We start from the raw sequence: 14,952 nt of genomic DNA on the forward strand, positions 1-14,952 counted from the left end.
AGGCCGTGCCCTTGTTTTTCTGTCTGCTTTCTGTCTCTGCCCCAGTCCCCAGCAACTCTGAAAAGGAGGCGGTACAGACACCTGAACCCAAGGGGGTTGCGGGGAGGGAGTTGCTTTTTTGTGTTTCTCCTTCTGTGGTCTTGGCTTGGGAGACAGAACCAGTTAGAGCAGGTGCACCGCTGAGGGGCGAGCTGAAGTCCCAACTCTCTAGCCAGAAGGCTAGAGTGGGGGTGGGGGCCCCCTAAGAAGTATTGGGAAGTTCCACGAGGAGGGGTCTGGGGGAGCGACCACATGAAGTCATGCGCGTACCCTGGGCTCACCCTGCTCTGGGCCAACCAGAAACAGCATGTAGAGGTTTTTAGAGCTGATCTAAAGGGCAGACCTGCCCAGGTCCCGGGCTTGCCCCGTGCACAAACAAGGCAGGTCTCAAGAGCTTGGGGAACGATTTGAAAACCCACCTGGTCTTAGGACCACAGCTCATGGAAAGTGGGGCTGGCAGCAGGAACCTAGCCTATCTGATTGCCTGCAAAAACGTCCCCTCCCCCAAATCAATATTCCTCTCAGAATTCAAGTAGGACTGGGCGTCACAACCAAATAAATACCAGTGTCCGGGATGCAATCCAAAATTCCTTCCATGTGACAGGACAGGAATATCTCAAGTGCAAGGGCAAAGGCATTCCGTAGATACCAACTAAGAGATAACACGTGTTGAAATTATCAAAGACCTTGAATCAACGACTTAACCAAGCCCTAGGAGCTCGTACAATAAATGGAAAATTAGAACGTCTCAACAGAGAAACAGGAGACAGAAAAAGAATGAAATGTCAAGGCAGTGTGGTTTTGGCACGAGAAGACACGCGGTGGTCAGTGGAACAAAATAGACCCCCCCCCTCCCCCCCAATTACAGCCAGCTGATGTCTGGCAGAGAGAAAAAGTCCATTCAGTGGGGGAAATGATAGTCTTTCCAGCAAGTATGCTGGAATAATTGGACCTCCACGTTCAAAAAAGAAGAGAATCCAGACGGAGCCCACACGCCGGTCACAGACGTGAATTCCAGTGGATCTGAGCGCGAAACGTAAAATACAGATCTGTAAAACCTCTAGAAGGTCCCACAGGAGAAAACCTGCATGGCGTCGTGTGTGACCGTGAGTTTGTAGATTTAACACCGAAAGCACAATCCACAAGGGAGAAGAGTGGATGTTAGACTTCTTAACAACTTGTGTTTTGCCACGGCTTCGTCTGGAAGGATAGGAGCCCGCAGGCTGACGGGGGACGGCCGCCCACGAGACACAGCCCCGAGCCCCGCAGGAGAGCAGCCGGCGCCCCGTCCCCCTGCGCGTGCAGGTGTGGGTGTCTCCCGGCAGCCGGCGCACCCTTGACCGCGGGGCTGGCTCTGCACGTGTGTGCATTTGCCCAGACTCCTCAAGCACTTGAGGTGGGTGGGGCTTAACTGTACATAATGTGTGCCCCAGGAAAGTGGGGGTAAAGCATGGAAAGTTCCGGCAGGCACATCGGCGCCAGCATGCACGGAGTGTGTCGTTACATGTAGCTTCATCAGGATATACGTCGGGCAGTATTGTTTTTATTAAATCATGTGAAGAAAAAGAAAAAAAAAAAAGAAAACGGATCAAGTACACACATAGCAACCCAAATCTTTAAAAAAAAATTTTTTTTAAAAAGTGCTTAGTGGTTGGGGGCGCCCAGGTGGCTCGGTTGGTTAAGTGTCCAACTTCCGCTCAGATCATGAACTCACGGGTTTGTGAGTTCTATGCTGACAGCTCGGACCCTGGAGCCTGCTTCAGATTCTGTGTCTCCCTCTCTCTCTCTGCCCCTCCCTTGCTCATGCTCTCTCTCTTTCTCTCTGCCTCTCAGAAATGAATAAACATTAAACAAAAGTTTTTAAAAAATGCTTAGTGGAAAAAAGTCAAAACAGATGAGGTATATAATATAATTTAAATAAATTTAAAATCCGTACACTTTGATAACTGTCTCACAGTTTATTTTTATTTTAGACGGTGTGCGAGACGGTGGCAGGGGTGGGGCAGGGCAGAGGGAGAATCCCAAGCAGCCTCCATGGTCAGCACGGAGCCCGATGCAGGACTCAGTCCCACGACCCTGGGATCATGACCTGAGCCGAGATCAAGCGTCAGACGCTCAACCGGCAGAGCGACCCAGGCGCCCCTGTCTCACGGTTTTGTAAGACGTTAACGTTAGAGGAAGCTTGTGAGGGGTATACAGAGCCTCGGTACTATTTTTGTAACTCTTCTGTATGCCTAAAATTAGTTCCAAAAGTTAAAAAAACCTTTTTCCTTTTTTTTTTTTTCCTGAGAGCAATTACAAAGGAAATAGACACATTAACTAAACTAGAGTAGTTGTTTATGGGTTAGGGAGGGTTATGGGGAGAAAAGGGATAAATAAACACCCAAGACCGGGACTGCAGGGGGCAGTGGTGACCACATGGCAGGGGCAGTGGGCCGGTGGGCCCGGAGTGGGGGCAGCTCAGTCTTCTGCTTGTGCAAAGAGAGACCATTACCATGGACAGGCTGCAAGGACTTTGGAAGAATATGCTCAAGAGGGAAGGCATGAAATTTAAGGGGACTTGACGTAACATTGTGATTTGTAACAAGCATCATTAGGTCTCGGGCCTCCTTTCTGAGATGGCGTCTCCTAAAACCCTGGGGTTCATAAGTGAAGAAACCCCCCGAAAGGTATCTTTTGTTGTGTAAATGAGACGACCTTCGGGCCTCACCTCAAGATGGTGGGGGGGAGCCACGGTGGGATTAGACGTTTGGAATTTTCAGTCTCACCCCTGACATCTGGGGAGAGGGGAAGGGCTGGCAGCTGAATCGATCACCAATAGCCAATGAGCTCATCGGTCATGCGTACGTAACGAAGCCCCGTTAATGCCCCCAAAGGAAGGGGTTCAGGAAGCGTCCTGATCGGTGAACACTGGTGACACGGGGAGGATGGCTGCGCCCCTTCCCCACACCTCGCCCTGCGCACCACTTCTGTCTGACTGTTCTGAGTTACATCCTTGTACAATGGACCAGCGATCGAATGAGTACAGTGTTTGAGTTCCGGGAGCCGCTCTAACAAATTAACCAAACCCGTGGCGGGGGTCGTGGGGACCTGCCGCGTAGGCTGGTTGGTCAGAAGCGGTGGCGACAAGCTGGGCTCGCAGCTGGAGCCTCAAGTGGGGGCGGCCTTGTGGGACGGAGCCCTCAGCCTGGGGGCGCTGCAGCCGCGTGCGGGTCATGTCGGAGTCGAGTTGACTTGTAGGACACCTGCTGGTGTCTGGAGCGTTGCTTGTTGGTGGGCCCTCCCCCCTCCAACACCGCCAACACGCACACCCACAGATCGGAATTGGGCACAGAGCCCAATTAAGTGGTGAGCAAAGTAACCGTGAAGCACATAAGTAAATACAACCAAATATTGTCTACTTTTTAAAAATAATGTCTCGGTTATGCAGTTTCAAAAATACAGAGCTAAAATAGTAGACCACGTAAGTCCGAAGAGAATGATTAAAATGTTCTGAGGTCCTTGTATTGTTTGAAAAGGATTTACTATTTTGATAAATTTCAGACCTCATAAAGTTAAATAACTGGTGAAATGTCAAAGGGAAGCTGAAAAGGAGTAGAAAGGATCTATGGTTTCTGGGCCAAATACAAGGTAAAAGTGGGTTAAAAATAAGTATTTAAAAAGTGCAATTGTTTCAAAATTCAAGGAAGAGGATTTTTATTTTTTTTAATGTTTACTTATTTTTGAGAGAGCGAGAGAGAGACAGACAGACCGAGACAGACAGACCATGAGCAGGGGAGGGGTGACGAGAGGGGGAAACACAGAATCCGAAGCAGGCTCCAGGCTCCGAGCTGTCAGCACAGAGCCTGACGTGGGGCTCGAACCCACAAACTGCAAGATCATGACCTGAGCCAAAGTCGGCTGCTCAACCGACTAAGCCCCCAGGCGCCCCAAGAAAGATAATTTTTTTTTTTTTTTTTGAGAAAGAGGATTTTTAAAGTGCCGTTAAAGCAGGACGAATAGGGAACACTGAGAGGAGTGAGCCCCCACCCAGCAGTGGTTACACTCAGTGTGATAAAAAAACAGTTCAAAAACAGAGATTCTCTGGTTGGATTTTAAATACTATTTAACAAAAGATAGTTAGGGTATTTACATTAATATCCAACACGAGGGACTGTAAGTCAAAGGATAAAAACATTATTATGTAGAGAGGTGGTCCCTTCAAAAGAATAAAAGATTTGATTTGCTGGGAAGATGCGACAGTTCTAAACTGTGTTTAGACATATAAACAAGGCAAACTTTGGTAGAACTACAAAAAACTCTATCCTGGTGGGGATTTTCAACATACCTTTTTTAACTATTGGCAGGTCACAGAGAAAGAAAACCATTGGCTGCATGGAAGACGAGCACTGAGACTCACAGGCTTTTCACTTTACAACCATATTAACTATTGTGTGCTTAGCAGTTAGAGAATACACAGGGAGTATTTTTTTTTTTTTATTGGTACCTGCTATGCGACAAAGCAGGTCTCCTACGGACTAGCTCGTATGCTGGCATTATAGCTAGCATAGCTCCTGTGCTCCTATGACAGCATTATAATTAAAATGGAAATCACAAAAAAGCAGATTTAAAAATTTCCATGATTCAGGACTTTAAAGCACATGAAATTATCAAAGAAAGTAACCATTAAAACAACGATAATGGAAAAAGGTGGAGCTAAAGCAACACCTTGAGGGAAATTTGTAGCCTAAAGGCTTACATCAGATGCATATCGAAAGCTAAAAGTTTGATGTGATAAGCATCCAGCTTAAGGAATTAGTTATTTTTGTTCATAGTGAACCCGAGAAGAAAGGAGATAAAGATAAGAGCAGGAATTAATGAAAGAAAATGAATACAGCAGGCCCACAGAGCTAAACATTTGTTCTTTGCAACAGCCGATAAGAGGGCATGCAAAAGAGAGGAGGAGGCACGATTCAAACAAAGGCCAGATGAAAAGGGGACCCAGCTACAGACACATTAGAAACCAAAAAAGGCGATGAGACTATTAGGAGAGATTTCATTCCAATACATTTGGAGACTTAAGTTGAAACGGACGGATCTCTAAAAATATATGGCGTCCTAGAAGTGACTCAAGAAGTAGAAAGCCTGAATGGTTGTGTAATTAAATGCAGTGAGAAGGCCTAATTAGGGGAGCCGTGGAGGCGTGTGGCGAGAGGGGAGTCCCTGGTGTAAGGGGCCCGGAGGGAGGGAGGGACAGGGGGCGGGGCGGGAGTCTCACGGTGGGGGAGGGGCGGGTGTCTCTGCCCGGCGTTCCCGGGGAAGGCAGGGGTAGATGGGTGCAGAGAGAAGGGCACGTCGCCCTCCTGCCCGAGACAGCATCAGGGCCTGGCAGGTGTGCAGCCCGGTAGGCGCTTTAAAGTAGGCCAGGCCACGGCGACGAGTACGTGGGCGTCACGTCTTGCTTTGCTTTAAGTTATGCAACGGAAGTGACTCCTTTTCTTCCTGACGATCCTCCGCTCTCACAAACCTAGGGGGCCAGTGTGACCTCGCTTAAGCGCACAGCGACCGTAGCCTGAGCGCCTGGTTTCAGAGCTCCCCACGGACGCGCCTCTGCAGCCTTGGGCAAGGCGCTCACCCTCTCTGTGCCTCCTGTTGCTCTTCTGCGAGGGGGGATGGGAATAGTAGCCCCTGCCCCAGGGGGTCTGCCCTTCCCCGCTGCCAGCAGCTTGACTCGTCGTTCTGTGATGCCCTGGTCCTCCCTGAGGTCCACCTGCTCTGTGAGCCTCCGGCAGGAGCCCCCTCTCCTGCCGCGCCTGCAGCCCGGTGGCTCCCCGCCCTGGCGGTATGCTTCCGCTCCTCAGCCTGGCCCTCGGCCTGGCCTTCACTGTCCCCTCTCCCTATCCTGCCCACTTGGCTTACTCCACTGCCCACCCCCCCCCCCCACACACACACAACCTTGCCATATCCCGGGGCGTGGGTGAAAGTGGCCTGCACACCCTCCCCAGCGTGGTCCTGGGGGGGCTCCTTCCCCAGCGGCCCTCCCCGCTGTCAGAGGACAAGATCTCATGTGCGTGCCAGAGGGAGGGGGGACTGGACCCCCACACCAAAACCTGAGGCAAGACCCGTGGTGGCTCTAGGGAGACAGGGAGCCACGGGTGGGGTGGGGGCGGGCGGCTCCAGCAAGGTGAGGCCAGGAGACGACATGGCAGCCATGGGCAGAGACTGCGGGGGCCAGGATGGTGGGGGGTGGGGGGGAGCTTCCAGTGCGACCCAGGCAGCGGTGCAGGCCTCAGCCGTGTGACCCTGGCCACACCTGCCCCCTAGTGACTTGTTGGTGTTCCGGGGGAAGCCAGAGTCCATTGTGGCCCCTGGGATTCCCCAGGGGTAGGGCCTGAGAGCAGAGTGTCCCTCCCCAGCAGAGAGGCCCCTGCCCGGCTCTCAAGCCGTCTGCAGCCTCCAGCCTGGGGTCTGTCTGCCTCCCCGGGTGCCCACCTCCCACCCCGATGACCTCCAGGCTCAGCCTAGCTCCCCACCCTCCTCCCCACCGCCAGAAGCCTTGGGGGATGGTGTCCCTGCTCTGGCTCTCAGGGCACCGTCACCGGGCCGTGTCCCCTCCTCTCCTCCACCACAACTCCATCCCCCCTCTTTCCTGTCCTGGCCCCCCTCGCCGCTCCCCTCCCCCCCATCCATCCGGGAGGTTAAGTCCCTTTTAGAGGGACTGGGCTGGAGCCTGTCAGCTGCCTCCCCTCTGAGGATCCGGGAACCCTGAGCCTGGAAAGGACAGGAGAGGACAGGTGGGGCACAGGCTGGTGAAGGAGGCACACCAGCGAGGGGACAGGCCCCCTGAGGTCACAGGCAGCCCAAGTGTCCCGGAACCAGGCCACTGCACCCACCGCTGCCTCCCAAGGAGCTCCCCGTGATGGAGAGAGAGAGGGGTGCCGCTGGTGGGGGTGCTGCCTCCTGCCTCCTCCTGACTCCCCTTCCTGGGCAGGATCCATATGGTGTTCCCAGAGAGCCATATTGAGTCCAACAACACCTCCTCTGCCTTCCTGGGACGGCTGGGGACGCCTGCGCCCTGCAACTGGCCCAAGCAGGGCTCTAGGCTGCCCCCCGCCACCGTCTCCAGTCGGGGTACCCGCTGGCTGGGACGCCAAGGGGAGAGCCGGCCGACAGCCCACCCTACCTTCCTCGGGGGGCCCTGCACTTCCGTCTTCGGAGATTTGGGGGAGGGGTCTGAATGTGATTGTCCTAAGATCCCACGCACGTAAAGGGAAGTTTCTGGATGAGCAAATCTTCGATTCCGTGATTGTAACTGCTCAGACCCCAGTACTCTTTGTCCAAGGAGCTGTGCTCTACAGGGGCCCCCCCAGGACCCCTGCCCCGTGCCCTGACCGCTCTGGGGGGAGACCCCTGGGGCCCCGGGCTGAGGGCTGGCTGCGGTGGGAGGGAAAGTTCTGGAGCAGCACAGCTGGGAGGCTGACGTGAGCAGTGACTGTCTCAGGGCTTCCGGCTGTGCCAGATCCTTATTTGGAGGTGGTTCCGCTGGAGTGACTGGCACATTCCCGAGCTATTCAGAGACACCCTTCCCCTCCTGGTTATTTTTAGACCCTAAGAGAAGTACTTGGGAAGCCCGCTGCTCCCCGCCTCAAGAGGTTACAGGGCCACAGACTGCTGGCCTTGGAAGGGATCTGTCAACCAATCCTGCTGCCACAGTGCCAGAGGGGAAACCGAGGCCCAGAGGGGCGGGGCTCGTCCAAGGTCAAGGCCTTCTGCCCCTAGCCGGCCCACCTTTGGGCCCCTCTGTGGACCGTTCTGAGCAGACCTGGCCAGGACCGTGGGACACCCCCGTGCGGAGAGGTGCACCAGGTGGGGACCCCCACTCTACAGGAGGTCTGAGAACTCCCTTGGTCACTGGCAGTAGTGGGCACACTGGTGACGCAGGCAGAGGCCCGTGTGACCCCTCCTGGCCCTGACCGGTGTGCCAGCCCTTCCGTCCAGGGCCTCGGCGTCCTCCCCAGGGGGCGGACACTCCTCAGGATGAGCCCAGACACCTGCAGGGGTCTGGGGGGGGCGGTAGCAAGGGACCCCAGATTTTACATCTGTCAGAAAGGGCTGCCGGTAACCTCCCAGGGCAGTAGGATGGCCACCAGGGGTGGGTGGCAGTTTCTGGACTTTTGAGGTGGGACACCAGCTGCCTTGTCACCCCAGGGGAGCCACACAGGTCCCGTGTTCCCCAGACATAGCCTGGAGGCTCCAGGAGGAACTGGGGGTGGGTGGAGCAGGCCCAGGAAGGGCACTCCCCGCTGGTGGAAGGTTCTGGAACAGTCCCGGGGCATGAGGCCTACCGTGGATTTGCTCCTCTGTGGAGGCCAAAGCCGGTGTCGGGTGCGGGGCCAGGGGAGGTGACGGGAGCCTGGAGGCGGGCCCTTCATCTTGGCTGAGGCCAGGAGGGGTCGGAGGGTGTTGCGCGGCGGCCGGCACGGCAGTGGGAGGCTGGCCTGGAAGAGGGCCTTCCAGATAGTGGGGGGCTCGCTGCTGGTGGGGGCCAGCTGGGGGCTGGGCCCGGGGGTGGTTGTGAAGGCTTTTCCAGGGAGGGTCTCCCCCTGCCCAGGGGCAGGGCGTCTCCACCGGGCGAGCAGGGACTGCCTGGGCTTCCCTCCGGGCTCGGCCCGGCCCTGCTGGCCTTGGTGACAGGAGGACGTCGGGTGAGGAGGACCTGGGTGTCAGGAGTGTGTGGCCTGGAGGAGGCTGCCTCCAGTTTGCCCTCCCCTCCTTCCCCCCGGGGGACTCAGGCTCTGGTCTTTGTCCTCGGGGAGCCTCCTTCCTACCCTTCTGTCCCTCCATCTGCCAGATGCCCCCCCCCCCCCCCAGCACCACCACCAGCCACACGGATCATCGCCACCGTCAGAGCCACCGCCAGCACCGCCAGAGGAGCTCTGGCTGCACGTGCTCCCGCCCCTGAGGGTGACCACCGCCATCCTGGGCGCCACCCCTAGGCCACGATGCACTGCAGGCAAAAGGGGGCAGCGGAGGCATTCTCCGAGCGCCTGTGGCGGGGTGGCACTTGGACAGAGGCGCCCGGACAGTGAAGAAAACATCTCTCTGGTGGCCCGACCACCTCTGGAAAGGAGTGGCTTCTGGCCGTGGGAACAGCACGGGGAGCCTCCCGGCTGCCACTGGGTGACCTGCCAGGGATGAGGGCTGGGAGAGCTGGGCTCACTACCTGGCACCCGGACCCCTCCCCGGTCCCTGAGGCAAGAGCGCAGCAGCTGCGGCAGGCCCCCCACGGAAGGTGGCGGAGGCGGACCCACGCAAGGCCCAGGGGTTTCCATGAGTCTGGGGCGGGGGAACATCTCCGGCGGGCTTCCTGCACCGAAGCCTGGAGAGAGGACAGCCATTTCTGCGACCAGTCACTGTGCCAGGTGGCCGTGCAGCACGGAACAGCCGTGAACGTGGGGCCCGGGGCAGAACAGGGAACGGGTCTTCTCCTGGAAGGACACAGCCTTCTTGGAGGGAGCCGGGACGGGGGACCTGGGTCCGCTGACCCTGAGCCCCCGGGTTACTGCCATCGCATGCAGGGAGCGTTTGCTTGGGTCCATCTTGGTTTGCTGTTTTTCCCAGCTTTTCTGTTGCACAAGCGAGCAGCACAGGGGAGGGCAGGTCACCGGCCGGACCCTGCCCAGGTCACACCACGAAGGCAGTGGTAAACCCTGTGCTCCGTGCGCCGTCCCCCAGGAGTGTGGCGGGGGGCTCAGGGCTTTCTGCACCAGGACCCCCTTCCTGGGGGTGCTCCGGCTTCCTTCTGGGGAAGGATGAGGAAGGCAGCCAGTGGCCGCCCTCGTCCGAACCGCCCCCCGCCCCAGGCCAGATGCGCTCGGAGTTGGAGGCTTCTCTGTGTCGGGAGAGCCTGGGCGCACCCAGTGTTCGAACCAACCTTAAGCCTCAGCCGGGGGAGGTTTGGCTGCCACATCGCACCCACAAGAGTTGGCTTTTTGAAGTGTCCAGACCGTGGCTGAGAGGCTGGTTCCTGGGGACGTGCGGGCCCGTGCCAGGGCGCTTGTGGCCGCGCATTCCCCAGCCCCTCACAGCCATGCCTGGTCACCACCGGTCCCTCTCCCTCCTCAGTCACTTGTGGCCGTGACCCGAGGGGGTCGTGACAAGTGGTGGGTGGGGCGCCGTGAGACCCATGCCAGCAGCTCCCCCACTTTTCGGGGGGGTTGGCATTTTTTCATCTTGAATGATGCGTTTGGGGGGCCATAATCCGGGGCGCTGGGACCCGCAAACAGACCACTTGCACACCCCTTGTTTGGGCCGGTGGTCACTGTCTGCCGCCTCCCGGGGTCCAGCGGGGTCTGGGGGTCTGCCCCCAGGGTGGGAAGCGCAGCCTGGTGGGGAGAGCCTGGCTCACGGCCCCTCCCAGCCTCGCACCTGCCAGCCTGGCTCCCAGTGGAGGCGCAGGCTGCCCCCTGCTGGAAATACAGAGGAGAGGCAGGACCCGGCATTTCCCCTGGAGAGACAAGCTTCTCAAGCTGTGTGCCCCGGGCCTAGGTGGGAGGTGGCAGAGGGCGGGGCAGGATGGAGAAGGGGGCACGGCTCTGGGCGTGTCCACATTTGTTCCTCACACCTGCCCCAGGACAAAGGGGAAGGTTCGGGGGACACAGGTGATGCAGAGGGCAGGGGTCCTGGAGGAGACAGTGGGCACACCAAGGCCAGGCGGGAGGGGCCTTCCTCCTCCCCCCCCCCCCCCCCACCACATCCTCTGCCCCTGCATTTCTTTGCAGTCTTGGATTGTCCCTCCAGCCATGACTCAGGGCGCAGGGAAGTCACACGCCAAGCCCCGTGGGTCTAAAAGTCTGCGGGCAGGGGAGCAAGGGAGCCCAGCATCCGAGGGTCCCCCTCGGTTCCCTCACGGCATCCCCGGGGACCACGTGACTGCTGGCCTGGGGACCGACGCCCACACAGGGTGAGCTCCTGACACCCAGGCAGGGTACGAGGCGGGAGTGGAGGCCAGGTGCCCACCAGGCCTGCCCCGCCCTTCTGACCCGGATGGAGGGACCAAGGCGGCCTCGGGGCTCGTGCCGCACAGAGAAGGCCCACACAGAGGGGATGTGGGTTTTTAATTCTTTTTATTGAAGAAAAGAAAAGGAGAGAAAAAATAGATTCCCCACCCCTGCTTCTTCCCGGAGTGGGCTTCTAGTCCTGCCCCTGGGGTCAGCACAGGTGGGAGAGAGGGCTCTCCACCTGGGTCTGGGGAGGGGCCCCGGGCCCTGGAAAGGTGGGGGGGGGGGGGCTGGCTGCTTCCCGAGGGGTAGGGGTGTCTAAAAAATGGTGCCAGGCCAGCTGGGCCAAGCAGGCTGGTCTTCTGCCGCGGCAGCTCAGGCAGGTGTCCTGGGGATGCTGGCCGCACCCGTCCCGCCACCGTCCGCGGCCGCCCGCCCGCCTGCCCGCCGGCGCCGGGCTCGAGGAGGGCAGAGTCTGAGGCACCTTCCGGCCTCTGGGGCCCTGTGCCCACCCGGGGCCGCCGGGGCCTCCTGTCCCCTCTGGCTCTGGTCCCAGCGCCGCGGGCCTCCGCCCGGCCGCCGTCCGAGCGCCCTGAGGCCGGGGCGCGGGCCTGGCCCGCAGCCCGGGAGCGTGTCTGTGCCCGTCCTGCGGCGGGAGCGGGCGGAGCAGGATGTCCTCCTCGGGGCCCGGTGCGTGGCCTCCGCCCACCCGCTCAGACCTCGGTCTGGAGGTCGATGATGTCCTGGCCCACCAGCGGGATCGTGGCGCCCGACTTCTCCCACTCGACGCTCCGCAGCTCCAGCGGTGAGGGCGGCAGCGGCTCCAGCTCCTTCTTCACCCACGCGGGCGTCCCGTGGGCCTTCCGAAGGCTCTCCCAGGGCCGCTTGTTCGGTGTCTGCTGCTTTTCCGGCTGCTGGCCGGCGGGCGGAGAGGGGGGCAGGGGCCGAGAGGGAGGCCACGGGGCAGGAGCGGAGGAGGGGAGGAGAGAACGCACACGGGAACCAAACAGAGAGGAAGGGACCTGAGCGGGCGGAGAGGCGGGCTGCAGGGGCCCCCCCGGGGCCGAGCGGGAGCGGAGCGCTTCCCGCCGCCGTGGGGGCCCCGCCTGCCCGGCACCCCTCCCTTGGCTGTTGCCTTCCTTGGCAGAAGCCAGACCCCCCGTGCACCGCCCCGTGCACCCCTCCGGACGGGGCTGGGCGTGGGGCGGGTCCCCGGGAAGGCCGGTGTGCGGGGCTCTGGCGAGCGCTGCGTCGGGCCAATCTTCGGGAAAAGTTGAAGCGAGGGGAAGGAGCGCGTAGGGACTTCAACCAAGGGCTCTCCCTCTGCCGGCCCCGCCCCAGGGCCCCGCCCCACCACCCCGCCCGCAGCCCCAAGGCCCCGCCCCGTCCCCCAGACCTTGCTTTCTGGGCCCAGCACCTCCTTGTCCTTCTCCGCGTGCTGCAGCTTCCGGTTCAGGTCCTGGAACATGTCCTGGTGCCGCTTCCGGGTGTGCATGATTTTCTGCGGGGCCGGAGGGGCCGGGCATCCTGAGCCTGGAAAGGAGCCGCCCTGCCTGGCAGGGCTCCTCCCCCCCAGCCCCTCCCTGCCCCTGGTTGGACTCCAGCTGCATGTCCCCGACCCCCCCCCCCCCCCCGCCCCCGGGGCTCTGAGCACCTCCGGCTCCGGGTGTTTGGGGAAGGGGACACCAGGAGGTGGGACCCACCTCAAAGTCCAGTTCTGCATACCGCGACTTCCGCCGCTGTGGGGAGAAGGGGGTTGTGCGCATTTGCAAGCAGTCGCCCCAAACCTCCCAGACCACAAGTCCAGGCCTCTCCTCGCCTGAGACAGGGGGAGACTGGGGACCCCCTCACCCCATGGCTACTCGGGTTCTCCACCAAGCTGGGGAACATGCCTCTGACTGCCCTATAGTTGGCAGCGCCCAAGCCGCTTGTAGGCCCCGCCCCTTCCCCGGGGACAGCGCGGGCCCAGCCCGAGGGCTCTGGCGGAAGAGGGTGGGCAGAGGGGGCGCCCGCTGAGCCAAGGGGAATAGAAGCCCAAGGCCCCAGACAGCAGTGACAGTCACACGACCGCCTGGGGCTCCGGTATTGCAGCTCCAGAATGGGGGTAAGCCTGCAGATGCTTTTCATCACGTTCTGTCCCAGACTGTCCCCAGGGCCATCTCCCGCTTCGAGAGACAGAGGACAAGGGTGATGCAGAGGGCAGGGGTCCTAGAGGAGACTGTGGGCACACCAAGGCCAGACGGAAGAGCAGGGCAATGCCTCCACATTCTCTGCCCCTGCCTTTCTTCACCGTCTTAGATTGTCCTCCGGCACTGGCCAGTGACGAGGAGACGAGAACTGGACGCAGGGCGGGTGGCACGGCTGGGGGACCACAGAGAACCGGGGCCTGGGGCTGCTTCACCAGAGGCAGTGAGCCAGGAGGTGGGGGAGTGGCCTGGGGAGGGCGGGGGTCCCTGGGGGTGCTAGGCAATGCTCCCCCCAACGCACTCCGAGCCCCATGCCGGACAGGCTGAGTGTGGTCACTTCCAGGCTTCAGGCCGACCTAAGGAGGGACTTGCTGCCATGACCGCCCGACCATGGAATGGACTAGATTGCAGCCAGCCCAAGTCCAGCTGGGTGGGCCCCACTGCAATGGCACAGGCCACCAGCCCCCCGTCGCCAGGGCCCAGCAGGGCCAGGGGCAGCGTGGCCAGAGAACAGGGTGAGGGCAGGCCCTGCCAGGAACCAGCTCTCCGGCGTAGGCCTGTCCCCACTCTTGCCAGGGGACCCCTTCCAGCAGGAGTGAGGCCAGGATGCCGGCCTCTGGCCTTCCCAGGCCTAGCCTACCTAACACTGGCTGCAGCCCAAACCAGCAGCGCCCACAGCACCCCTGCCCCGACCCCCCCCGCCCCCCCGGGACCCTTGGGCTGCCCTCACCTCCAGGGAGCTCACGGACAAGGTGGAGACATTCTCGTTCCTGGTCCCGGTCCCCGAGCTGGGCCCTGGATGGGCAGCGGGCTCCCCGGGCTCCCCCAGGCTGGGGGGAGCTGGCTCCAGGGTGGGTGGCGGGGGTGGTGGGGGCGGGGGCGGTGGGGGCTGGGCGGGGGGTGCCTCCGGGGGCCCACCCCCTGGGGGCTGGCGGGAGGGTGGGCTGCGGGCGGGGAGGCCCGTGTCAGGTGCCATGTTGAGGTGGATGAGGCGGGTCTGGGGCATCTGATCGATGTGGATGCTGTGCTTGGGCTCCTCCTGGGGCTTGGGCCGCAGCGTGGCTGTGGCCGTTGGCAGGATTACATAGCTGGTGTCCAGGGCCTTCTCCTGGGCCCGGCTCAGCTCCGAGTCCAGCTTCTTGAAGATGTCCCCGTCCCCGGCAAAGGAGGACTTGGGCGCCCTGTCCTTCTTGAGGGTCAGTGAGTGGTTGGGGAAGTCGGGCAGGGGGCCGCCCGGGCAGCGGGGCGAGCCGTGCAGGTGCAGTTTGGACACGTTGGCCGGCAGGCTGTTGAAGTTGGCGGGGGGCGCCTTGGCGTGGGCCAGCTTCAGCTTCTCCTCCTCGGGCAGCGACGGCCGCTTGAGCGTGCCTGTGATCGTGGCCGTGCGGCAGGCTGCGATGTCCTTGTTCAGCACTGTGGGGACAGGTGAGGGGATCAGCGCGGCCTCGGGGATGCCTCAGACGGTCTCGATCCGGCGCGCCCCTGACTTGTGTTTGGTGCTGCTGCAGCTGGGAGTCCTTGGCGTTTTCAAGCCAGGCTGGAACACGGGGTGCTCCTGTCTGCCCCCGCAGACAAGAGGACAAATGGCCGCCACCCACACACAGCCCCTCCCAGCAGCTGAGCGGGCCCCAGTCGGCCCTGGAGCCAGCCCGCACTTCTCGGAAGTTCAGGGACACGCTCCTGCGGCGCGGGGCCCTGTATGCCTAGCCTGCTTCTGTGCGGCTGCAGTGGGTGGGGGCGGGCCACCG

General features: G+C 60.7%; 1 protein-coding gene across 13 annotated transcripts in view; it reads right to left on the reverse strand.

Annotated features, from left to right (window-relative positions):
- Window positions 1–11,125: 11,125 nt before the first annotated feature.
- ADGRB1 (adhesion G protein-coupled receptor B1) overlaps window positions 11,126–14,952 on the reverse strand; it is a 79,026-nt gene continuing 75,199 nt past the window's right edge. For 9 of the 13 annotated variants that reach the window (XM_053208168.1, XM_053208162.1, XM_053208160.1 and 6 more), the window contains 4 exons: window positions 13,935–14,617; window positions 12,722–12,757; window positions 12,415–12,519; window positions 11,126–11,932 (listed from right to left, as the gene is read on the reverse strand). In XM_053208168.1, coding sequence (XP_053064143.1) covers window positions 11,732–11,932; window positions 12,415–12,519; window positions 12,722–12,757; window positions 13,935–14,617 — 1,025 coding nt within the window. In that variant the 3' untranslated portion in view covers window positions 11,126–11,731. The remainder of the gene's footprint in view (window positions 11,933–12,414; window positions 12,520–12,721; window positions 12,758–13,934; window positions 14,618–14,952) is intronic. The other 4 variants (XM_053208159.1, XM_053208167.1, XM_053208166.1 and 1 more) reach the window with 2 other exon arrangements.

This window comes from Acinonyx jubatus, chromosome F2 (assembly GCF_027475565.1).
Source record: "Acinonyx jubatus isolate Ajub_Pintada_27869175 chromosome F2, VMU_Ajub_asm_v1.0, whole genome shotgun sequence".
NCBI classification, from domain to species: domain Eukaryota; kingdom Metazoa; phylum Chordata; class Mammalia; order Carnivora; family Felidae; genus Acinonyx; species Acinonyx jubatus.